General features: G+C 49.3%; 3 protein-coding genes across 8 annotated transcripts in view; 2 read left to right on the top strand and 1 right to left on the bottom strand.

The window, feature by feature from the left end:
• Positions 1-10,724, top strand: part of LTBP2 (latent transforming growth factor beta binding protein 2) — a 107,875-nt gene extending 97,151 nt beyond the window's left edge. For 2 of the 6 annotated variants that reach the window (XM_021099517.1, XM_021099519.1), the window contains 11 exons: positions 874-999; positions 1,549-1,692; positions 2,882-3,073; positions 3,194-3,277; positions 4,239-4,367; positions 4,695-4,832; positions 4,926-5,093; positions 5,357-5,638; positions 6,875-7,024; positions 7,452-7,606; positions 7,997-10,724. In XM_021099517.1, the coding sequence (XP_020955176.1) occupies positions 874-999; positions 1,549-1,692; positions 2,882-3,073; positions 3,194-3,277; positions 4,239-4,367; positions 4,695-4,832; positions 4,926-5,093; positions 5,357-5,638; positions 6,875-7,024; positions 7,452-7,597 (1,559 nt within the window). In that variant the 3' untranslated portion in view covers positions 7,598-7,606; positions 7,997-10,724. Of the gene's footprint in view, positions 1-873; positions 1,000-1,548; positions 1,693-2,881; positions 3,074-3,193; positions 3,278-4,238; positions 4,368-4,694; positions 4,833-4,925; positions 5,094-5,356; positions 5,639-6,874; positions 7,025-7,451 lie in introns of all 6 variants that reach the window. The other 4 variants (XM_021099520.1, XM_021099518.1, XM_013989162.2 and 1 more) reach the window with 2 other exon arrangements.
• Positions 9,207-15,219, bottom strand: ISCA2 (iron-sulfur cluster assembly 2). Its single transcript, XM_003482288.4, has 4 exons — positions 15,121-15,219; positions 14,815-14,917; positions 14,579-14,694; positions 9,207-13,858 (listed from the first exon to the last, which is right to left on the bottom strand). Exons 1-4 carry the CDS (start codon positions 15,189-15,191, stop codon positions 13,684-13,686), a joined length of 465 nt encoding a protein of 154 aa, XP_003482336.1. The 5' UTR covers positions 15,192-15,219; the 3' UTR covers positions 9,207-13,683.
• Positions 15,611-25,166, top strand: NPC2 (NPC intracellular cholesterol transporter 2). Its single transcript, NM_214206.1, is given in 4 exon segments — positions 15,611-15,722; positions 19,406-19,513; positions 21,393-21,565; positions 24,336-25,166. Coding segments are annotated over 4 exon segments (450 nt in total). The 5' UTR covers positions 15,611-15,640; the 3' UTR covers positions 24,423-25,166.

Below are 25,722 nucleotides of genomic sequence, written 5' to 3'. Positions count from 1 at the left end.
TGCTAGCAGAACACGCAATCTAGTTTTTAAAGCCAACTCGATGCAGTAGACATTTATTAAACACCATCTGGGCTCAATGTCTTTTGCTGGGGCAAAGGGACAGTTATGGACAATCCTAAAACTGAGCAAGGGAGACAGGGGTGAAGACACCTCTCCCTAAGACACTTTGGAGGTTTTACATGAAGAGAAATAGAAAGTGCTCTGCCATAGAGAAAGGGGAGTGGGAGAAGCAGTGTCAGCGGAGGCCGGGAGCTCAGTGCTTTCCTCAGCAGCAGAGAGCTCTCCTCCCAGATGCTCAGCCCTCCTGGGCCAGGAGAAATGACCCTGAACTTGCTATTTTGAGGTTGAGATCTGCACAGTAATTTGGATCAAGGACCCCAGAGCTTGTGGGACATGGCCTTGCAATGCCAGAGAGGTGGGGTCAGAGCAGTGGCTTGGCCACTTGCGTCCCTTCCCACGGCTCTGGGGACAGATATTGACAAGTGTGAGGACTCGGGAGACTCGGCGTGTGGGGCCTGGAGGTGTGAGAACAGCCCTGGCTCCCACCGTTGCATCCTGGGCTGCCAGCCTGGCTTCCACGTGGCCCCTGCGGGAGACGGCATTGGTGAGGAGGGAGGTAGAGCCAGCGCCAGAGGGCTGAGGACACCTGTTTTTCATGTATCCGGCTAGACACTATTTCCAGCTGTTTGAGTTTGTATATTCTCCACACAGCAGCGCTTACCCAAACATTGAAGAGGAATGTTAATGTTAGCGTTCTCTTGTCCTGGGTTCAGAAGTTGGTTTTCAGAGCTCTTGGTGCTAGCAGCCCGAATAAGTAAATATTCCCAGCAAATAGAGCGCACACCCTGCACTGCAGCCTCCCCTGTCCCACAGATATAGATGAGTGCGCCAACGATACCGTGTGTGGGAGCCATGGATACTGCGACAACACTGAGGGCTCCTTCCGCTGCCTCTGTGACCAGGGCTTCGAGACTTCAGCCTCCGGCTGGGACTGCGTTGGTGAGCAGCCAGTGGGCTAGCCAGGCGCTGAGCCAAGGAAGGGAAGGCTCTTAACTCCATCTAGACAGAGCTTGACTTTCCTGGATAGAGGGGCCCTAAAACCCTCCTCCTGAAATATTCGTGGTCACTGGGCTCCAAAGTAGGTCCTCTTGGGGGGGCAAAGAAAGGAGATTTCGGTGCCAACCTCCAGGGCAGCATTGTCGGGCTGGTGAGGGCCGCGAGGCCATGTTCTACCAGCAGGGGGAGCAAGCGCACCACTGATGGTGCCGCTCTTCTCCAGAGACCTGGGGGTCTCAAGAGGCACATCTGGGGAAGGGCAGAGGGAGGAGCCCTTCCTCTTTGTCCATTTAATGACCCTTTTTGCCACCTGTCTCCTTCCTCTCCCTTCCCGCGGCCTCTGTTCATCTGTTCCTCCTTCCTGCTCTTCCCCCAAGGCCCAGCCTGTTTCTTTGCGGGGATGAGAGGGGGTCCTGCCCGCTGGGCTAGAGGCCAGGGCAGGGGTCTGGGCTGCCTCTGTGCCACCCACCAGCCTGTCCTCCTGCCTGGCAGATGTGAACGAGTGTGAGCTCATGCTGGCGGTGTGCGGGACGGCGCTCTGCGAGAACGTGGAGGGCTCCTTCCTGTGCCTCTGCGCCAACGACCTGGAGGAGTATGATGCTCAGGAGGGGCACTGCCGCCCACGGTTGGCTGGAGGTGAGCCCCATACCCCACCTGTCGTTAGGCACCACCACCACCCTACGGCTTAAAAGCACTTCCACTGCTCCAGCTCTTGAGAGGGCTCCTGGGCCGAGACTGGGCAGGGTGGGCAGGGGTGCAGCTCAGGAATGGCGTGCAGAGGGGAGAGGAGCCTGAAAGTTTTGGCAAATATCAAGACAAGAGGAGTTTGCTCCAGGCAGGGAATTTCCAGGAGGTTGCAGGGCTGCAACGACCCTTCAGGAGGCTCAAGAAACTCCAGCGCCAATTTAGGGGGGTCCCAGGGAATCTCAGATTGCACCTTGAGGGGACCCTCAATCCAATCCCTTGGGTGAGTGAGTCCTTGAAGCTGAGCTACACTTGACTTTCCCCTTCTCATTCCACCCTGGACTGCTGGGTTCAGCCTCAGTCCAGGCTGGACTAGGACCCAGCCGGGCTTCTCTGCTCAGGGGCAAGGCAAGGACGACCTAGAACAAGGAAGGGTGGGAGGGGCTGGAGTACAGTGTGCAGCAGAGGAATGGGTAGAGGACAGTTCGTATGGCATCCCAGGGACGGGGGACACCCTGCTGTGGTGGAGGAAGGCAGGGGGTATACCCCGGAAAGAGCAGGGAATCTGGTCCCGGAGGAACTGGGGTCACCTCCCTGCTGTGCCACTAGGTGGCTGTGATAATTCACCTAGCTTCTCTAAAAAAAGAGAAGCCTCTTCTATAAAAGAGAACTAGTGATGCTAATACCCACCTGATAAGGTTGTTGAGTGCATCAAGTGGGATAATATAGGAAAGCATTTTATACACTGTCAAGTGCTGAATAAACGTTAAATTTTTATTTATTTTTTTAATTTATTTATTTTGTCTTTTTGGCTTTTCTTGAGCTGCTCCTGCGGCATATGGAGGTTCCCAGGCTAGGGGTCCAATCGGAGCTATAGCCACTGGCCTACGCCACAGCCATAGCAACGCAGGATCCGAGCCTCGTCTGCGACCTACACCACAGCTCATGGCAACGCCGGATCCTTAACCCACTGAGCAAGGCCAGGGATCGAACTCGCAACCTCATGGTTCCTAGTCGGATTCGTTAACCAGTGCGCCATGTTGGGAACTCCTAAATGTTAAATTTTAAAAATAAATCCAAAGGCTAGGGTGCCCCACGGGGCCATGAACAGACAATACTAAGGGGCATCTATGACACCTAGGTCAGAGTATCCCTGAGGCCTCGCCAGGGGACCGCTCCCCCGTCCCCATCCGCATGGAATGCTACTCTGGGCAGAAAGGCCAGCCACCCTGCTCCAGCCTTCTGGGCCGGAACACCACACAGGCTGAGTGCTGCTGCACCCAGGGCACTGGCTGGGGAGATGCCTGTGACCTCTGCCCAGCTGAGGACTCAGGTAAGGCCCCTCAAGCATCCCAGATCTTCTCAGGATCATTTCTACAGGGTGACACTGAAAACAGGTGGGGTTGGGGGTGGGCAGAGCCCTCTCTCTAAGCTTGGATGCCTCCCTGCACAGTTGAATTCAGCGAGATCTGCCCTAGTGGGAAAGGCTACGTCCCTGTGGAAGGAGCCTGGATGTTTGGACAGACCACGTACACAGGTAGCCTCCCTACAGACCCTCCTCCCCTCATGCCCCCACTCACTTCAGTGAGCCCAGCCTGATCCTCCCGGAAGCTCTGCGCATAGCCCCAGCCTCTCAGTTTGCTTCCAACATTCTTGTCCCAGGGCTGCAGATTTTTAGCTGGAAGTTCTGACCTGAGCTCCTCCTGGAGTGTCCACCCAAGCCCACCTCAGTTTCTCTGCTCCCCCAAGGCTGAACCCTCCAGAACCAACTAGGATGCCTTGACTAACCCAGTCACAGGGCACAGGGTCAGAAGCCAGAGCAGCCGCTGATCTGCCTGGCCCCAACTTACAAAACCAGGAACTTGGGGGAATTCACATTCAGAGAGAGTGATTCATGTGTGGGCTCATTCCTGGAACTGGAAAAGGAAATCATAGAAACAGAAGTAGTTCCCCTTGAGTGCTTGCTATGTGCCAAGCATTATTTTAAGTACCCTATGTGTAGTAACTTTTTTTTTTTTTTTTTTTTGTCTTTTTAGGGCCGTACCCACGGCATATGGAGGTTCCCAGGCTAGAGGTCGAATCAGAGCTGCAGCTGCCGGCCTACACCCCAGCCACAGCAATGCAGGATCCAAGCCACATCTGTGACCTACACCACAGCTCACGGCAATGCTGGATCCTTAACCCACTGAACAAGGCCAGGGATTGAACCTGCATCCTCATGGATGGTAATCAGATTCTTTTCCGCTGAGCCACAATGGGAAAGAACTCCTGTATTAACCTTTTAATTCCCATAACAACTCTAAGCGGTTACATGGTAGTACCTATTCTTTTTGAGGTGGGAAACTGAGGCAAGGAGAACTTAACTTGCCCAAAGTCACCTAACTAGAAAGTGGCAAGACAGGCTGCAAACCCAGTAAGCCTGGCTTTGGAGCCCCTGGTCCTAAGAACCACAATAGTGCTTCTGGTCGTCCCCTCACCTGAGCTCTGCCCTCCCGCAGATGCTGACGAGTGTGTGATGTTCGGGCATGCTCTCTGCCGGAATGGCCGCTGCCTCAACACGGTGCCCGGCTACATCTGCCTGTGCAATCCCGGCTACCACTATGATGCCAGCCGCCACAAGTGTGAGGGTGAGGACACGCACCCCCATCCCCACCCCGGGGCCCACAGCTGAGGGCTCACCCGCTCCTGCCAGCCAGCCCAGCGCTTGCTGGGAGCTCCCCTTCCTGGGGAAGACGCCCGCTGCAGCAGGCAGGTCTGCAGTGGGGGGCACTCAGGGCCTTCAGGGATTGTGCAAGGGGACCTACTGGGAAGGCGTCCCTGGGGAGACTGGGCTGCGGCTGGGGTCGGGGTGGGGAGCAGGGTGTATCTCCTCATTATCAGCTACAAGAAAACTGCCTCCCCTGACACCTTCCTTGGCACTGCCCCCACGCTCCTTCCATCTTCCTGCCACCCAGATCACGACGAGTGCCAGGACATGGCGTGTGAGAATGGCGAGTGTGTGAACACAGAGGGCTCCTTCCACTGCTTCTGCAGCCCACCCCTCACCCTGGACCTCAGCCAGCAGCGCTGCGTGAACAGCACCAGTGGCCTGGGTCAGTGGGCCGGGAGGGGGTGGGGGCAGGGGCCGCAGGGGCGGTGGACCTGGGCTGGCGGGGCTCACAGGCCTCCGTGCTCTGTGCCACCAGAGGACCTGCCTGACCACGACATCCACACGGACATCTGTTGGAAAAAAGTCACCAATTATGTGTGCAGCCACCCCCTGCACGGGCGCCGCACCACCTACACGGAGTGCTGCTGCCAGGATGGCGAGGCCTGGAGCCAGCAGTGCGCGCTGTGTCCCCCCAGGAGCTCTGGTGAGCGGGGGGCGGGGCGGGGGAGATGCCCGCGGGGCTGGGCCCTGCCCGGGGGTTGTCCCCGAAGGGCAGGCCACAGCCTTGTCTTCCGTCCCTGTTGTTTGGGGACAGTGCAGGGCAGGGCGTGGGTGGGGAGAGGGCGCTGCCAGGAACTCAGTCCCAGCCCACCCCCTCTCCTTGGGTCCGTGACCCTGAGTGGCGGGGACAGCACTCCAGGCCTTGGCTCCTGGGAGCTGGGCCAGCTCTTCTCTCCCTCCTGACAGAGGTCTACGCTCAGCTGTGCAACGTGGCCCGGATTGAAGCAGAGCGGGAGGCTGGGGTCCACTTCCGGCCGGGCTATGAGTATGGCCCCGGGCCCGAGGACCTGCACTACGGCCTCTACGGCCCAGAGGGGGCCCCCTTCTACAACTACCTGGGCCCTGAGGACGCCATCCCCGAGCCACTCTTCCCCAACACAGTCAGCCGCCCAGAGGACCACACCCTGGTCCTCGAGCCTCCCCTGCAACCCTCAGAACTCCAGCCTCACTACGTGGCCAGCCATCCAGGTCTGTGTTGCTGAAAAAGTGGGGAAGGGGTGGGCTCCGAAGCTGGCTTCCGTCTCTTCCATCTGCGAGTCACTGTCAGCAGGGAAGGGAAAAGACCCCTAAGCCCTCTCACGGGTCACTCGAGGGACACCACCAAATTCCCGGGTCAGACCCTAACAACTCTCTGTGACGGACCAACACAGGGGACACAGAGGGGTTCGGGACGTCACCTCAACCTCAAAGCTGCCTATAGGAGATGAGAGAGGGAGGCAGCGGTACAATCCGCCTCCCCCCACGCCACTTACAATACGAGGAGTAGCTGCTCTACAAGTTTAAACTTATGCCCTGAGGCATTCTCGTCGTGGCTTAGTGGTTAACGAATCTGACTAGGAACCATGAGGTTTCGGGTTCGATCCCTGGCCTTGCTCAGTGGGTTAAGGATCCGGTGTTGCCATGAGCTGTGGTGTAGGTTGCAGACTCGACTCGGATCCCATGTTGCAGTGGCTCTGGCGTAGGCCGGCGGCTACAGCTCCGATTAGACCCCTACCTGGGAACCTCCATATGCCATGAGAGCGGCCCAAGAAATGGCAAAAACAAAAAACAAAAAAACTTATGCCCTGAAATGGGAAGGGAGGATTTCTAATCACTTTAAAAGTCCACTCTGGTGACCCGGTTTGTAAGTGGCAGCAGCCCCTTCACTCAGGACTTGGATTCTAACACAGAGATCGGGCCTGGCATCTGTGCAATGGGCATGGTACCTGCCATGGGCACGGCCACCATATCAGACTGATCAAAACTGCACTGAGATTGGGGAACAGGGTTTCTTAGAGAATGAAGAGAGGCAGATCTCATAGAAGTTTTGTTTTGTGGTCAGGATAATCCCCTTTTGCTACCAATCCTCTCCACCCCAAAAAACTAGGTAAAGATTTTAACAAAACACCCTGCCATCAACCACAACAAAATCCAAACCATATAGAGACACCCACCTGCTCAGGAGCCCTGGCGCTCTGAGAGCAGCAAGCCCCAACCTTCCCAGAGCCCTCCTCTAAAGTACAGCTCGCCTCGCCATCTAAAATGACACATACTTATTTTTCAAGAGTATTGCCTTTTGTTTCAGCATCTTTGTGTGAGAGTGTTATGACCCTCCCCACCCCAAACCCAAGAGTTCACTGGGGGCCACACTTTGAGCAGAGGGTGAGGGCCCCAGGGTGGAATACAAGGCCTCAGCCTCCTTCTCTCTCTGACTGCCCCCAACAGAGAACCAGGCTGGCTTTGAAGGGCTTCAGGCAGAGGAGTGCGGCATCCTGAACGGCTGTGACAACGGCCGCTGCGTGCGTGTGCGGGAGGGCTACACCTGCGACTGCTTCGAGGGCTTCCAGCTGGACACGGCCCAGATGGCCTGTGTGGGTAAGTTTAGAATAGAGAGACTGTGCCCAGGGAGCAGGATGGCCCTGGATGGCTCAGGTGGAAAAGTCAGACTGGCCCCACGGCTCTCTCAGCCTAGCTGGGAAAGCCACTGCTGCCCCCTAGCGGGTCTGCCAGGTGCCAGGCCGAGTGGTGAGAGCTCCGAAGGTCTAAGCACGCTGTGTGTTCAGAAGGCCCTTTCCACGGAGGTTCCTACACAGAAGAAAGGCAGGGACAATAGAGCCTGGTCATAGTATGGGCTCACTTCTGCCAGCTTTGTCTCTGTGAGTTGCTTCATTTTGGGCAGTGACTTCATCCTCTGGCTGCCACATCTAGGATTCCACTGCAGGGCAGGGGTCAGGGTTTAGTGGCCAGAGGGCCAGAGGCACCTGGGCTCCCTACAGGTCTCTCCCCCTTCTCCTCCTCTTAGATGTGAATGAGTGTGATGACTTGAACGGGCCTGCTGCACTCTGTGTCCATGGTCACTGCGAGAACACGGAGGGCTCCTACCGCTGCCACTGCCCCCCAGGTTATGTGGCTGAAGCAGGTCCCCCACACTGCACTGCCAAGGAGTAGACGTGAGGGGTCAGTATGAGCAGTTAGCTGGAAGTGGACCCCCGCCACAGGCGGGGCCTTGAGGAAGCCTTCCTAGCTGGGGAGGCACCATGAAGCCATCTGAAGACACCGGGCAGGGGGCCCTGCAGCCCAGCTCCCAGCCAGCCTCGCCTGCTCTTCATCTCCCCCAGCTTCAGCTCTGGCTGGGAGCCTCTGTCACCGCCTCCACAGCGCCATGCCCTTGCTTGGCTCAAACACCACCAATTGCTTTAATGCTTCAGCCACTGGCCATGAGGCCCAGTCTGCCATCTGCCCTGGCCTTGCTGTGGGCTGCCTACCAAAGGATGGCCGTCAACCAGCCCTACAAGCTGTGCAGACATGCCAGGCCCTTCGCCTGACACTGCACGCCCCCCTTTCCAGCCATGATCCACAGATCATCCTGATGATTCCACATCTGGGTCAGAGGCTACATCTGCCCCGGGCTGGTCCTTCAGCATCTACTGAGCAAAAAAGGGAGGAGTTGGAGGGGGCCACTCCACTACCTCCTCTCAAGAACCATCACATCACGGCCACCAAGCCAATCTGGTCTGGGCCAGATTTTGCCACATCTTCACCATCTTGCCAGTTCTGTAGCCCCAGGGAGGGGCAGAAGATCCCCTCATCTCAGAGAAGCAAGACTGATGCTAGCTTGCTAGTAAGAGATGCACATGAAGGGGAGCAAGGAGCCTGAGAGAGCAGCAAGAGGGCAACAGCAAAATACAGGGGGAATTGGTAAGAAAGGGGGAGCCAGGGCTTTATACAAGTCTCAAGAAAATATCCAGTAGTTTCAGGTAAATAAGCATTCAAAATCTACCCAGCGACAGCTCCTGCGCACCACGGCCAGGTGCCTGTCTCCAAAGACCTGCATTAAAGACATACTGCTTCTTACCGAAACAAATATCTCCTGCGTTCTCCTTTTGTGGACATCAATTTGATGTGCTAAAAATAAAGAGGTCTATCTTCTAGCTCGTGAAATAGCGTAATCTTGTTCAGAGGAAGCCAGATTTCCTATGGCGTTTCTTCTCTACTCAGAAGCATCTGTCCTCTTCCCCTTCGTAAAATGGATGGCTGGCACCCCCGAGTTTACTAGTAGAGACTCCGACCTTGACTCGCGGGGAGTTTAGAACCACGGTGGAATAAAGAAATGTACATCCGGGCTCTTCTGTTTTTTGTTTTTATTTCATATTAAACCAAACTTCTTTACCATGTTGGTTGAGTCTAAATGTTAGAGATGGGGCTGTGCTACCCTCTTGACAGCTCGGCCAACAGCCTCTGGTTGGGTTCCAAAAGGTTTGCTACTCTTCCAAGACAAGGAAAGCTCTGACTTTGCATTTCTCTGATGGATGACAATGGAGATGAAGAAGGCTCCATGTGCCTGAAGACATGGAGATGAATGTTCTTTTCTTAATTTAAACTGTCCTCTCCTAGCTGCTGCGCCGATTGTCAGCCATCACATAGTAACTTACTAAATGCTTGCTAAGTGCCAGACACTGTGTTGAATGCTTTACAGGTTTCATTTAATCATCCAACAACCCTACTGTTTTTATTCCCAATTTACAGATGAGGAGACTGGACTTACAAAAATATATAGTTCTTTAATGTATGAAAATATTCTGACCTTTATTCATAATAAAAAGAAATGCAAGTTAAACTACATCGAGACACTCTTTAATATGTCAAGCTGGCAAAGATTTAAGTTTGTTAAAACTCTTAGTCGGCAAGCATCTGGGGAAAGAGATACACATATGTAGCTGACAGGAGTGTATACTGACACAACTTCTAAAGTGGATAATACGGCAACATCTTTCGAAATTATAAAAGCACTTCCTCTTTAAATCAGTAATTCCACCTCAGGAATTTAAATGTAACCTTCAGGTAGAGTCTCACCAAAGGTAAAATGACATATGTAAGAGGTTATTATAGCATTATTTGTAATAGCAAAAGGTGAGAAACAATTCATTGCTATGGAGTCCTGAAAGAAAGAAAAAAAAAAAAAAGTGGCCCTAAATGCCTGGATAAGATGTCCAAAATGGATTAAGGGGAAAAGGAAGGCTGTACAACAAAGTGTAACATGTGCTGCTATTGCTATTTGTCTAAACAAAGAGGGAAAAGAATTGGATCTGCTCACCTCATCCTTGGCACTCCACCGCACAGCACACAGCCAAAGGACTTGCCTTTCCTCGAGATACCCCACTGGCACTGCCCCTCCTCCTGCCCCGTGCCCTCCTGCTCACCCTTGCAGAGATGTTTCATACGTACACACATACTTCCAAACATATAGAAATACAAAGAGCATACTACGCATGCTCTTCTGCACTTTGCTTTTTTGACTTAATACACACTTGCACATAAAGGGCTGTCTGGTTCTAATTTACGACCGTATACTTCTCCACTGAATGGATAAATCATAATTTATTTAATCAGTCCCACTGATGGATATTTCCATTGTTTCCTACCTTTTGCTATTATAAATAATGCTGTAACGAATACCCTTGGGCATATTTCACATGGTACCTATGGGATTATGCATGTGGGGTAAAATCTTAGGAACAGTAGTAGCTTGTGGGGAGAGTGACACGGTGGATGGGCACAGGACTGGGAGACTTCCCATTGTATTCCCTTTTGTGTCTCTTTGAATTTTGTACCATATGTATTATCTATTCAAAAAAATAAAATATTTTTAAATACAGCTGCTGGACATGGACTGCTTAGACACTCCCTTTATATATTTGTCTGACTATATTTTCCAGTTAAAGACAGATGATAATTATTCTCAAACTACTTCCTTTAAGCAGCAAACTTAGAGTTCTCGTCGTGGCTCAGTGGTTAACGAATCCGACTAGGAACCATGAGGTTGCGGGTTCGATCCCTGGCCTTGCTCAGTTTAACGATCCAACGTTGACATGAGCTGCGGTGTAGGTTGCAGACGCGGCTTGGATCCCGCGTTGCTGTGGCTCTGGCGTAGGCCGGCGGCTACAGCTCCGATTCGACCCCTACCTGGGAACCTCCATATGCCGCGAGAGCGGCCCAAGAAATGGCAAAAAGACAAAAAAAAAACCCAAAAAACAGCAAACTTCAGTCCAGGGCCAGAGTTCCCAGGAGGGCCACACCGTGATGATCAGCCGGGCCCGCTTCTCTGCAGAGGACACTCCTGCCAAGTGTCACTGCTCACGCTTTGTAACAAGACCAAAAGAATGGGGCTCAATTCCCAGAAGACAGAGGCAGGACACCCACTTTAGTGGTCCTTTCCTCTCTCACTTCTCAACCTCTTTTCTCCTAATTCCTTGGAAGAGGTCACATTCCCGCACAAAGAACTAAGGGCGGGTGTGACACCTATAGTTTATATTCCACTGGTCACTACCAATCACGTGCCTAAAGAACATGATTGCACAAGGAAAGCTCTGGATGTTGACCAAGAGGCCCCCGCTTTTGAGCAGGTCTTGCACAATTAAGTCTGGCTACAGCCAAGGTGGGGCTGGCTGCCCCAGGCAGTCACTAGCTTATAAAGTTAAATAAAACCAAGTCTGCAGTAAGTAGCGTCTTGCTAACTTCTCCTCAAAGCAATGGAGAGGCAAAAAAAAAAAAAAAAAAAAAAAATCCTCTAATTGATACAGGAAGAATATAATGTTTTCCTAAATGAAATGCAGTGAGGAAACTTTGTGAAAAGGTCTGCTGGCTTTCATGGCCCGCCAGGGAGAAGGCCCTGGTCAGAAAGGCCTGCAGAAGATCCTAAGCCTATTTTACCACAGCTCCTGTTTATTCCAAGCCAATTGCCCGCTGTCCCCTTGGTGCTATGATCCCCCTATGCCCTGTGTTCTTGAAACTTCTACAGCACCTTCCTCCAACAGAGACCTCTTGTCACCACCTCAGGTTTCCCTATGAAGCTTTCTCAGTCTGATGAAGTAAGATGATTTTTCCCAAAGCCACCCTTTCTAAACACAAGCGTCCAATTCTTCCATTAATAGGAGGTCCTTACACATAGGCGTTTGAGGAGGCCCTCCTCCTGCCTAATTGGAATTTAATGTTTATTGAGCCACTAAAACTATTACGTTTGTGCTAAAATCTCCAAATCAATTAAAAAAATAAACACAAAAATATCCCGGAAGAACAGGTTTAACACTTCATACACAACAACAAAAAAAATCTTTTTAAGGAAGATGAAAGGTCTCACTCTGAGCAGGTGTTGGCAGCAACTTTCAATGGCTCAGTAAAGTCACACAGACACTTCCACCATATGCTGCTTTCTGCCTCCTTCCATGGAAATCTGCTTAAAAAAAACCCTTGCTGTTTCTGAGCATCCCCTTCTTTCCTTTTTTGTACATGCTGCACACACCATGGGTTTTTTTCTCTAAGTCTTAGGTTTTCCCATGCTGAAAATGTTAAGTATGTAAGGTTCTATCTCAGATACATTGTCTCAAAACTCTGTATTTCTGTGTTCTGGATGGTGAATTCTTACACTGAACCCCCTTAATTCCAATCCAGTATAGAAATGTTTCAAGCTAGTCCAGAAATGCAAGACTTGCTGATAGGACCTTTTAGGCTCTTGAGGAAAAAACCAAGAATTCTTGCAGAATCAACTTGGTTGTGGCTTCCCCAACATCAGCATTCATTAATCATGTCATGGTGGTGGTGGTTTTATCTTTTTTTAGCTGTCTGTCCATGCGTGCTGGCTGCTCCAAGCACTGTCACATACACACCAGGACTATTTCTAGCGCTTTAGCCTATTTAAGTGCTATACCTAAACAAGTACCTTAAAATTCATTGGAATTTGTGGCTAAAAAGCTCTTCTTTCAGTGACTCTAAAGTTACCAAGTTAAGAAAATGAAAATAGATACCCTGTTAAATATGAATTTCAGATAAACAGCAAATATTTTTTAGTTTTCACTGGGACACACTTCTACTAAAAATTATTTGCTGTATATCTGAAATTCACATTTAAGTGGGAAGTTCCTGTTGTGGCTGATCAATAACGAACCCGACTAGTATCCATGAGGATGCAGGTTCGATCCCTGACCTCGCTCATTGGGTTAAGGCTCTGTCATTGCTATGTGCTGCAGTGTAGGTTGCAGATGTGGCTCGGATCCCGAGTTGCTGTGGCTGTGGCCAGCAGCTACAGCTCCAATTTGACCCTTGCCTAGGAACCTCCATATGCCACGGCTGAGGCCCTAAAAAAAAAAAAAAAAAAAAAAAAATTAAATGGGCATCCTGTATTTTATCTGGTAGTCCAAACTTAAAAAAAAAAAAAAAAATCCCAAAGTATCTATCATCTCTATCAACAACTTGCTATGCGGTGAGACCATAGGCATTTTACACTATAAGGTAAGGGGAGCAACATACCCTAAACAGATTAAATCATTAAATGATCACAGAATCTTGAAATGTCTGTGTGAATATGGAATATTGAGGCTATTTCTCAAATGATTCAAGTATCAGTAAGATTCAGGTCCAAGTTTTCTGGGTGATGGAGCTATTGGTTTTGTGAATCTGGCAGATTCATGAGTATGAGAAGAAAACATGTTTGCTATAACAAGTGGGAAGTAGATAATGGGCTGCAGAGAAAATAAGGGTAAGTCAACTAGCACACTCAGGAAGGGTGAGATGAAAAAAAGAACATTTCATTTGCCTTTCTCATCCTCTCTGGTCTAGTAATCAGTGTTCAAAAGCTACCCAATCTGTGACCCTGATCCATAAAACAAGTAAATCAGGACTTTCTTTAAAATGAAGCTTTTATACATAATTATACACATATATACAAACAGCTCTGAAGGCCAGAGAAGTAACTCCAAATTCTGGAACCCTGGAGGCTCTACAGATTATACTGGGTTTCAACCAGTTAATAAGTCTAAGTCTCAGCATCTAGAGGCTTGGCCTTACAATTGGAGAAATTAAATCAAGACTAAAAGCTTCATATTCTGAAAATAAATAGTGGCAAAATACGGCACTCCTGGACTGAGAGAAATAAAATGGAAAAAAGAACATGATTGGAAGGAAACCTCTAGAATTCTTCAAATCCCAGGTTCTTCAAATTGGTACAAATGAGAGCAATCTCTGGGTCACCTGCTATCACGTCAAAGTTTAACAGAGAAGGATGACCCACAGGAGCAGCCTTGCTGCGCTTGAGGATTGTTCAACACTTGAAATGAGCTTCGGATCAGTTCTTGACTGAAGTCCACCTGGGCCCCTTTCACGAAGGCCAAGCTATCAGAATCAACCACCACTCTTGCCCCACCCTGTTCAAATACCCTGAAAAGACAGGAGGAAGGCATTAATGAATATTGTAAACACCAAAAACATAACACCCTCTGAGCCCAGAGGTGCACATCTTCTGTTTTCTGAAATACAGAGGAAGCTTTCCTATTACCTTTGACAGGTGCTGGTTTTCTCTGAGGCAAAAGGGTTCACTAGAATGACTCCTAGGAAGCGTGTAGAGATTTAGGGCCTGGAATCTAAACCAGTCTGACTCTCTACCAACTATGCTATGGACCTAGACAGGGCAGTTTTCCTCCTAGGACTTCGTTATTTTGAATCAAGACAATGAATCTTCACTGTACCCCCACTCTGTGAGAAGGGTGGTGTTCAGGACCCTCGGAAAAACCTCTTAAATTTGTAATAAAAGGAGTTCCCATCATGGCACAGCAGAAATGACTCCAACTAGGAACCATGAAGATGAGGGTTCGATCCCTGGCCTCGCTCAGTAGGTTAAGAATCTGGTGTTGCTGTGTGCTGTGGTGCCAAGGTCGCAGACAGGACTGGGATCCTGCGTTGCTGTGGCTGTGGTGTAGGCCAGCAGCTGCAGCTCTGATTCGACCCCTAGCCTGGGAACCTCCCTATGCAGCGGGTGCGGCCCTTTTTAAAAAGCAAAAATAATAATAATAAATAAATTTGGAATAAAAGAGCACCTTAAGCTGAAGGCACTTTTATCCCTCCCACACATTCTCTGAGAACCCACCCCTTTCTCCTTGCCTGTCGTCGGGGTTGATAACTGTATCCAGTGAAAATTTGTATTGGAATCCGGAGCATCCTCCTCCCTCCACCTCCAGTCTGAGGAATTCTGACCCTTCGGTGATTTCCAGAAGCCTCTGAAATGCAGGAAGGGAGGTCAAGAATTCCAGGCAAGGGAGAGAGACGGATAAGCCAAGGGAAAGTACCCCTACTCCCAGCCCTCGCCAGCCACGGGCGCCCCGTGTCCGGCCTCTTACCTGGACGCAGCTGTCGGTAAGGTGGATCTGCCCTTCGCCAGCTTCAGGGTTGGAGGACGACATTTCCCGAAGAGCCCAAGGTCCGCGAGAGGCCGCGAGGAGCCTGCTGAGCAAGGAAGGAGGGTGAGCCTGGGAGCAAAAGGCCGGTAACCTCTACCTGGACAGCCTCACGCCAAACCTGATGTCCCTCCACCTGGACAGCTTCACGCCAAACCTTCACCTCCTCCACGAGCCTTAGTTTCCCCTTAGTCTCGGGGGCGCAGAACCAAACACCCTTCCCAAATGACTTCCTAGGCTTGCTGGTACCTGCCCCTTTGCCAGGGGGTGACCGCTCTCAGAGCCGCAGCTGTTATGTATAAACCCCGAACGGCCGCCATTTTCCTCTACAAACCCCGCCTCTCGCACTGCCCCAATCCCCTTCTCGGCCTGGGCCTCGGGAGGCGGGACTCATAGAGGCCCCGCCTTTAGGCACACCTATTGGATGGTGCAGGAGGAGGAAGGATTTGATTGGTTAGAGATGCTCCCCTGCGGAAGCGGGGACACACCCACAAAGCCCCCGCGGAGCGCTGGAGGGAGGAGCAGGGAGGAACGCAGAGGGCTGCAGCTTCTCTTGCTGCGGAGCAGGCCAGATGGGCGGAGATAGGGAATGTCTGGGACCCTGTGTCTGGCTTCCTAGAGCCGGGGGCGGGGCGCAGGCGGACCTCGGTCCCAGTTGCTGGTCACGGGTCGCCTGACTGGGCTCCTCCCTCGGCCCGCCCCTGAAGGTTTATCTTGTGACCGCGGCAGCTGGCTTTCCTTCCGTGAGCTTGAAACCTCCTGAGCTGCGATGCATTTCTTGGCCGCTGCGTTCCTGCTCCTGACACTCAGCGCTTCTGCCCTGGCCGAGCCGGTGCATTTCAGGGACTGCGGTGAGCCCCGGGGCCAGTCCAAGGTTCCCACGCCCTCTGCGGGACCCCCGCCGGAACCTGATGCTAAGACCTCAGGCTGGGTTGGGTGGGTCCCGCGGGCGTCTAGACTCAGCCTCAGACTTCTCGTGAAGTGGGCTAAAATGAGTTGGGGTAGGGGACAAGGTAGTGGCCTCGATAAAACCCGACTACTCACAACGTTGTCTCTTTCCTTGGAAAGCGTGTTTGGGGCCCCAGGATATTCCTGGAGATGGGCCTATGCTGAAGTTTCCTAAAGTTTGTAGGGCAAACATCTGAAGGTTCTTATTCAGCGTAGTGGGTAAGGGATGCGGTTCAAAACTTTTTTCTTTATGTAAAAATACGTATTTATTTATGTATTTAAGATTTTGGATGACCTCTCCCTCCACACTCCCTTTGCTTTTTTAAATTTCCCTTTTGCTGAGAAGTCAAAAGTCAGTTCTCCTTTTCATTGTTGGTTCCATTAGGGATTTCCTTGGTCTGTGGAATTTTGTGATGCTGACGAGTTTGTTTCTCCCTCCTGTTTTTGAAACTCCTCTTTCTGGTCACAACTTGTGACAGTGACACATAACCCTCTCTGGCTGTTGTGGTTGGCATGTGTGCTGAAAAACACAACAGGCGAGTAGAAATTGTAAATTCCTTCAGTCAGGTCTATCAAATTAACTGTTCTTGCAGAACTTTTCTGAGGTAGAGAAGTGTAATGATAAAGAGGCATGGAACGGATTTTATAAAACTTGTGAGCTGGAGGGAACCTCGGCGATCCTGGAGTGAATCACCAAATTCCAGAAACGTTAGCTAACTTACCCAGTCACACAGCAGAATGACACCCAGAATAAATGTCCTCCTTTCTATCTAGTGCCCAGGTAATGCTGACTGCTCAATAAATATGCGCTGGAAAAGTGAATGAGACAATAAATACTCTTTCCACTATGTTATCCGAATTCATGTTGAGCCAAAAGCAAAGTTGGAGACTAGGGGACAGGACTGATAGAAGAACAAAAACCACTGGCTTGTTAATCCTTAACAAATGCTCCCCCATGGAACTAGGAGACTGGCACTTGAAAGATGCTATTATTACCTCAAATTACTGTCTTTGCCTCCACTAAACTTAGTGGCCAACATTTGGATGAAGACACTGTGTTAGCTCGACCAACTCATTCCGTTCTCACAATCTGTTTTACAGATGAGGAAACAGGCACCTAGAGTAACTTGCCCAAGTTCTTAGAGCTAGTAAGCAGTAAGAAACTAGTGAGTGTTTGTAAGTCACTTGGGGTTTCAAAGTTAACAGTAAAAAAACAACCACCACCTAAGGAAACTAAACCCCAGCATTGTTCTGCTCATTGGAAAAAAAAGCAGGTGAACATCTATGGCAAGAACTTCTTAAGGGAAAGAGGGCTTCCGTTACAGACTTTCAGTTTACTTTTGAATTGGGAAGTACAATATTAAAAACCTTAGGGCCCACATCAAAAGGATTTTTGAGTTCCACTCTAGGCCCCTTTCCCCTGGAGTGGTATTTCCAGGTGAGAAATAGGGTCCCAGTGTCTAGTTTTGCAACTTTTGTAGGTTAGGACTAAGAGGTTTGCTCTTTTGACATTGGAGATCCAAGAACTTCTTATCAGAAAGAAAAAACAAACCAAAAAAAAAAAAAAAAACTGGATGAAGGAGCTTCAAGTACTACCCTTTACTCAGTTCCTACTTGATCACGTAACCCAGCCTTACTGAAAGCAGGTAGACACTGGAAGTTGAAAGCTGTAGCCTCAACACTGATTTTCAGTAAGTTGTTGATTAAAGTTCCAATTCTCCCCTGGCCTAGAAGATGGGACCGAGTGGAAGAGAGTGCTCGGAGAAGAGAATCTTGTATTTATTGTTTGAGGACTTTGCCATGATGGAGCCACAAGTTGGGGATAATAGACTGCAATAGTCTCATTTTCCGACCTAGCTGGAGCAATGTTGGTTAATATGACAAAGTGCGTTCAACTTGCCATTTCCTGTCTTCATGCATTTGCCTTTGGAGACAGAAAGAGCCCATTCTATTGTCTAGATCCATAATTTCTACCCACAGAAAAAATTTGAGTTGAGAGACTCACGTGCTTTTTTTTTTTTTTTTTTTTTTTTTGTCTTTCGTCTTTTGTCTTTTCAGGGCTGCACTTGTGGCATATGGAAGTTCCCAGGCTAGGGGTCATATTGGAGCTGTAGCCTCTGGCCTACGCCACAGTCACAGCAATGCCAGATCCGAGCTGAGTCTGCGACCTACACCACAGCTCAGATCCCTAACCCACTGAGTGAGGCCAGGGATCAAACCCACATCCTCATGGATGCTAGTCAGGTTCGTTAGCCACCGAGCCAGGACGAGAACTCCCTAGACTCACCTTTTGTATCAAAAGGAAGTTTGCTAACCCGCTCAGGAACAGCTATCCTAGATCGAATTCATGAACTAAATCCCCATACAATGAAAACTTATATAGCATTACTATGTTCCAAGCAGATATTTTAGAGCTATATGTGTATTAGCTTACCTAATGCACACATACTCGGTACTATTGTTATCCTATGAGATGGATACTATTATTATACCCAGAAAGGTTAAGTAACTTGCCTTGAGGTTCCACAGTAAGTAATGGGGCCAGTGAGATTTCAAATCCAGGCATCGGATCCCAGAGTCCAGCTCTCAGCAGTGGCATAAGAGTGGTGGAGCTGAAGCCCTTACTCTCTTGTCCACTTGGCATTCTCTCCCAGTCAGCTGCCCAGTTTCAGGGGCCTGGATGAAGGAAGAGGATGTTTAAAGATTTGTCCTGGAGTTCCCGTCGTGGCGCAGTGGTTAACGAATCCGACTAGGAACCATGAGGTTGCGGGTTTGATCCCTGCCCTTGCTCAGTGGGTTAACGATCGGCGTTGAAGCTGTGGTGTAGGTTGCAGACGCGGCTCGGATCCTGCGTTGCTATGGCTCTGGCGTAGGCCGGTGGCTACAGCTCCGATTCAACCCCTAGCCTGGGAACCTCCATATGCCGCGGGAGCGGCCCAAGAAATAGCAACAACAACAAAAGACAAAAAAAAAAAAATAAATAAATAAATAAAAAAGATTTGTCCTTAACCTTTTTTGGTCAAGGTACTTTTGTCCTTGTCTTGACTGGGGGGGAGAAAAAAAAAAAAGACACCCCCTGCCTCAAAGACACTTATTTTAAAGAACACAGACTCCAGGGCAGAGTGTTCATCTGTTTACCGTGGATGCATGCCTCATTTCCCACTGAGAGGGGTATACAAGACCGCTGATTTGGAGATACCAGGGCAGGAATGAACGGTGGTGGGGCAGGGCCGTTTGGGAGCAGCCTTTCTCAAGATTCCAAAAAGTAGTGGCTCTGTGACTTGAGCCGTTGCTCATACTTTGTGTGTGCTGCTTTAAAATCCTATGTCAGGGTGGAAGGAGGAGTGGGAATGATTTTTCCCGGGTACGGCCCTCCCAGGATATAGAGCCGGGGGGCCAGCTATATGTACTCAGTCATTTCCTTAATTCCCCTTCACCCATCAGATACGAGCAGTTCCCCGAGCCCATTGATGGTCAGAGGAGAAGGAGCTCGCCTTCACTGGGAGGGCGGAGCGCCTTCCCATTAGGTAGGAGACGGAGTGGCTTGTTTTCCTTCCCATTCCTTTACATTTTTCTTCTTTTGCAGGCTCGGGGGTTGGAGTGATAAAGGAAGTGAATGTGAACCCATGTCCCACCCAGCCCTGCCAGCTGCACAAAGGACAGTCTTACAGTGTGAATGTCACCTTCACCAGTAGTGAGTATACGTGGTTCTTACCTTCAAATTCACCTGAAAGCATAGCATCAGTCTCAAGTATTGCAATGAGCATGGGAACATGAGGGCAGGGAATTGCAGTCAGGAATTCTGTGACCTCACCTCCGCCCTGGGCAAAGCTAGGATGCCCTCTGCCCTGACAAACCCTTCTCATGACTGGCTTCCCATATGCGTGTTACCTCGAGTCTATCGGAGTTGTCAGACTCCCTTGAAGCAGACAGGGGATTTCCATGTGTTCACAGGTCAGAGAAGACGGCTTGGCTTCTCTCTGTCCTATTTTGGTCCATGTGGGACAGCAGATTTCATGGGATGTCAATTCTGTTTGGCTACAGACTGCACAGTGTTAATATAGACCTCAATTCTGTAGACGTTGGACCTCCTCCAAAATGTTATTTCAAGCAATATGTCTTCCAGCTATTAAGTCTATATTCTGCCTGAAAATGTACGAACAATCTTTAGACTATAAGGTTTAGGGAACTCACTGGGAAACAGTCAAGAAATTTGAACTTTTGAAGTTTTCATTGTGGCTCAGCAATAACAAACCCCACTAGTATACTATGGAACTAGACAAGCTAATAAGGAATTCTCAGGCGTTCCCTTAGGGCTCAGCAGGTTAAGGATCCTGTGTTGTCAGTGCTGCGGCTTGGGTCGCTGCTGTGACAGGGGTTTGATCCTTTGATCCCTGGGCCAGGAATTTCCACATGCCACAAGTGTGCCCCCCCTCCAAAAAAAGAAAAAAACAGTCTCAAAGTTCTTATCACCTCTTGTTCGTAAGCCTAAAGACAGTTCTAAGTTCTAGAGTTGTTGTCTCTGGAGTTCCCGGTGTGACTCAGAGGAAACGAGTCTGACTAACGTCCATGAGGACGCAGGTTTGATCCCTGGCCTCACTCAGTGGGTTAAGGATCCGGCATTGCCCTGAGCTGTGGTGTGGGTTGCAGACACTGCTTGGATCCTGCATTGCTGTGGCTGTAGCTCTGATTCAGCCCCTGGCCTGGAAACCTCCATATGCCCTAAAAAGACCAAAAAAATAAAATAAATAAATACAGTTGTTGTCTCTCCTGGACAATGCCTTATCACCTGTGCTGTTCCAAATCAAAAAAGTGCCTTCTAAACAAAATTCCCAACCCAGACAGAAATAAACGGAGTCAATGCTCTGGATCTCCAGAATAACCTAATAGCTCATAGGTTGCTTTAAAGGTATTCCTCCTGCCTGTCTTGTGACTCGGAGGGTAGAGGTTAGCAAGAAGTGTACCTCTTTCTCTTACCCAGTTTCCAAAGAGTTACCGCTTTCACAGCCCATGGCGTCTCTGTGGAGACTCCTAGTCCCTCTTTCCAGGTTGTCTCCCACTTTCTTCCTCATTCCTAATGGAATCCTTTGGGCAGGGTATTTGAGAATTCCGAGATCAGTCTCCCATCCATTGTTAAGTTGCACAACACACTTTGACAGAGTCTGATATAAAGAGCAAACAGCAAGTTCATTGCCAAAAATCAGTTAGGTTGTTGCATTGGATTATATATCCAGATAGCTCTGATTCTCCTGAGAAACTCTGAAAAGCAGTGAAGAGCAACACAGAGTTCAGAGCAAAGAAAACAGCCCCCACTGATGGCTTTTTTTTTTTTTTTTTTTGCATAATGCAGTAATTTTTCAGGTTTCAGACCGAGTGCTTGCTTTGTAGCATTCACAGAGTCCTAAACATGACAACAAAGAGAAGTAAGACCCCAGGAATGAAGAGGCACAGACGCAATTTGCCAACACAGCAGTGCCATGGCTTGAGAATATCCTGAGAATGTCTGAATTTTTCAGTTCCGCTTTGGCAGCGGGCTGTTTCCTTCGCCCTCTGATTGTCTTGTTTTCTCCTAGACACTCAGTCGAAAGGCAGCAAAGCCGTGGTGCACGGCATCGTGATGGGCGTCCCGATTCCGTTTCCCATCCCCGACCCCGATGGTTGTAAGAGCGGAATCAACTGCCCCATCCAGAAAGACCAGACCTACAGCTACCTGAATAAACTGCCAGTGAAGGCCGAGTACCCCTCTGTAAGTGACATGGTTGAGGACCCCGCAGGCCTTGTGACTAGATTAGAAATCCGAGGAGAGGGGCCAGGAAGAAAAGACTGGAGTGGGAATCCTTTCTCTCTCTGGGGAAGACGTGCACACCGGGGGAAGGGAGATAAGTCTGAGTGAAGAACTCATGCGTTGGGGCCGAGAGCTTTCGCTGCGTCCCTTTGATCCTTGTCTGCAGCCTGCTGGTGAGCCTCGGCCTAACGCTGCCTTCTTTATGTGTGATATTTCCCCCGATTCTTGGGCCCACCTCTGTGGATCACCCTTTACTGATGAAGAGCTTTCAGCCGCCAGTGCTCCGTGATGTGAACAGAGTCTATTCTGCTCAGAAATATTACAGCCGAGCTTTAGAGCGAGGTCTTGTATTTCAACACCTGCGCAGTGTTACAAGTTTTGGTCAGGTATCAAATAGTTCAAGCATTCGAGCAGCCATAGCATTGGTCATCAGAAAAACATGGTTCCCCCGTTAATCTCTGAAGCAGAGAGCAGTAGTTTGTTAGTCCGCAGCAAAGTGGTGGCTTTTTCCTCTCTTCTTTCTCTCCTCTACCCTCGTCTTTCACCTCTGGCTCACCTTGCTATCCCTGTTTCTTTTTCAACCCAACACTTGTGATATCGAGCCCACTGGAATGGGCCTGTGGCAAAGATAGGAATCTTGATAAGACTGGAGGAAGAGATCCCTTGTGACACAGCAGGTTAAGGATCCAGCCTTGTCACTGCCACAGCTCAGGTGCAGGTTCAACCCCTGGCCTGGGAACCTCCATCTGCTATGGGTGCAGCCAAAAAAAAAAAAAAAAAAAAGGAAAGAAAGGACAAAGAATGGAAGAAATAAAGGGATTACTTTTTTCCATGAAGAAAAGGAGCTGTATTTCTTAAAAGGAGATTTAGTAGAACTGGGAGCAATCTGGCCATTTATTACCAAGAAACCACATGTAATTAAAGAACATTCTAAAGAGACTCCAATATAGGGAGTCTCTGCTTAAGGGATATCAGAGATCCTAAAGGTCAAGAGCAGATGTGTAGGTTACTCTGCAGAGCAGCCATGTGATCATGGGCATTTCTGAGCCTCAGGAACTCAGGGTCTGGTTAGGGCCTGATGCAGAGTAGACACTTCATATGTAGTCGTTCTTGTTAAGTGAATTACATTTCATTTGAAAACCAGCTTAATCTTTGTTAATTTGAGCCTGAAGGGAAACAGTAATTAATATATACTAGTCTTGGAGTTCCCATAGTGGCTCAGCAGTAACAAACCTGACTAGTATCCATGAGAGCTCAGGTTCGATCCCTGGCCTCGTTCAGTGGGTTAAGGATCTGATGTTGCTCTGCGCTGTGGTGTAGGTCACATATGAGGCTCTGTCCCCTGTTGCTGTGGCTGTGGGTTGGCCAGCAGCTGTAGCTCCAGTTCAGCCCCCAGCCTGGGAACTTCCATATGCCGCAGGTGCAGCCCTAAAAAGTTCAAAAGAAAAAAGAGAGAGAGAGAGTTTGTAACTAAAAGCAAGTAAGCCAATATCCACATAAGAAAGGACTGGTAAAGTGCCAGTAATTCATTAAGGATTAGAAGAGACAATTCCTAGTATGCATGTAGCAAGTCAAGGCAGAGATCTCTAAGGAGGTATATTATCAAAAAACAGTTTAAGGGCAGTGATCAAAACTATATTGCCGGAGTTCCCGTTGTGGCGCAGTGGTTAACGAATCCGACTAGGAACCATGAGGTTGCAGGTTCGGTCCCTGCCCCTGCTCAGTGGGTTAACTATCCGGCGTTGCCATGAGCTGTGGTGTAGGTTGCAGACGCAGCTTGGATCCCGCGTTGCTGTGACTCTGGCGTAGGCCAGTGGCTACAGCTCCGATTCGACCCCTAGCCTGGGAACCTCCATATGCCGCGGGAGCGGCCCAAAGAAATAGCAAAAAGACAAAAAAAAAAAAACCTATATTGCCACAGAGGGTCATTGTCCCTGAGATTACTCATACAACCTTAAACTTCTTTGGACATTCTTTGTGTTTTACTATTTCCTTTTCCAGCTAACAAGTTTCCTGGGACCTAAGAATCAATATTTTACTCTCTGCTCTGCATAAAGTTGGAAAAACTGGGTCAGATGGTCAAAATTCATGCAAAATTGTTTCAAGGTGAAATTATTTTTCATGTCCAGCTTCATTTGTGTACCATTGATCTAAGAGGGAAAAGAATGCTTTAGAAACTGTATTTGTAAGCTGACTAGACCGGGATGTGGTATTGCTAACACCAAGTCCTAGGTGTAACTTGGTTTGTCCTCTCAGCTTAAGGACACAGGCTGTGCCTACATCCCCAGTAGCCTTCATGATGAAATGATTTAAGAAGAGGATGAGGGAGTTCCCGTCGTGGCGCAGTGGTTAACGAATCCGACTAGGAACCATGAGGTTGCGGGTTCGGTCCCTGCCCTTGCTCAGTGGGTAACGATCCAGCGTTGCGTGAGCTGTGGTGTAGGTTGCAGACGCGGCTCGGATCCTGCGTTGCTATGCTCTGGCGTAGGCTGGGGCTACAGCTCTGATTCAACCCCTAGCCTGGAACCTCCATATGCGCGGAGCGCCCAGAAATAGCAACAACAACAACAAAGACAAAAGACAAAAGACAAAAAAAAAAAAAAAAAAAAAAAAGAGGATGAGGAATTAGGCAGTTTGTAACAATTTACATCTGAGATTCGTAGGTAAACCCCTTCTGGATTGAGGTGAGGTCTTGGATTCACTTTTCCCAACTCTTTTTCTCTTTCTCCAGATAAAACTGGTGGTGGAGTGGAAACTTCAGGATGACAATGACCAGTGTCTCTTCTGCTGGCAAATCCCAGTACAGATTGAAAGCTAGAGCTCTTCAGTGCCACTCTGTGCATCTGGGGGTGACAGAGCAGGGATGGAGGGAGGGGAGGAGAAATCAAGTCTAAACTCACTCAGTGCCATAAGATGAAAGGAATTTCCTAGAAGGCTGTATCATGCCTCTGAACGCTCCAAAAACAACTAAGACCCTATTTCCTGAGAGCTCAGAACTGTTGCCCTTGTAACATCCTTTGTTTAAGGGTTGAAGGAGAGGAGGGCATGAGAATGTAGGGATTGATTTAATTGCCTTCAGTTTTTGTTTTTCTTTTCCTTTTGGAATCAGGAGGGTCCAACCAGACAAGACCCGAATGAGGCTGCTTGGGGATACCGGCTAACTTGCCCTAGGGTTACCGGGCCTTGCAGCGGAGGACGGGTTTCAAACCACATCCCACTAGCTGGGATCTCCCACCTGCAGATTCCTCCTCTCCATGTGCCTCAGTGCATCTGGCCAGTGAGCCTCCTTCCTGACGCTCGGCATCACCTCTAGCTCTGCTGCTTTACGGGTGCAGCCGTGTCCAATGTTGCAGTGGGGGAAGGTGTTCCATGACAGAAATTCACCTCCAATGGCTGGTTCTATGTTGTTAGCTCATGTCTCCTTTTCTATCTTAGGCGGTTTTCATTAAATGTAGCACTTCCTTAGCAGATGCTTGACTTTTTTCTTTTTTTTTTTAAAGAGCATTAACCTGTAGCCTCTTTATGCACCTGGAAATGTCCCTTTGAATAAAAAAAAAACTTGTCAGTCTTGTCTTCTGCATTTTGGCTGTGGACACCTGCTTTCACACAGATTATATTCTCCTGGATCCAGGGAAGGGGGGCACCCAGTCCTGGGGTCCCAGAGTGCAGTAAAGACAGGGCTTTCAGTAACTGCCTTTCCTCCTCTTCTCACAGTTAGGCCTCACCTCTCTGTCTTACACGACAGGACCTTCTGGTTTGCTTCATTTTGCCCAGTCCTATATCACCAAGCATGCTTGAGAGAAGCCCCGAAAGCAGACATCACCTAGAATAACAATATCTACAAGGTGAAGGAGACTGAACTTGGGGTGGGGGCAGGACGTCAGAAGTTACAAGTGAACATAAGCATGGGAACCTTTGGGAACCTTCTGCCATGAAGAAAGCCTAGAAGGTGACATGTGAAGGTGGAGCAGGTAGTGGCTGAATTATTTATAAGGCTTTCAGTGTCCTGCTCTTGAAGTTCAAAGTATAGTCATGGGGCACACGTTTGGCTGTCTGTTTCGAATCAGGGTGCTTTCAGCTTTTAGCTGTTGCGGGGAATACAACCCTGTTCACAAAGG

This window comes from Sus scrofa, chromosome 7 (genome assembly GCF_000003025.6).
Source record: "Sus scrofa isolate TJ Tabasco breed Duroc chromosome 7, Sscrofa11.1, whole genome shotgun sequence".
Lineage (NCBI taxonomy): Eukaryota > Metazoa > Chordata > Mammalia > Artiodactyla > Suidae > Sus > Sus scrofa.
The sequence above is the reverse complement of the archived record's forward strand: the minus strand, read 5'-3'. Positions and strand labels throughout refer to the sequence as shown.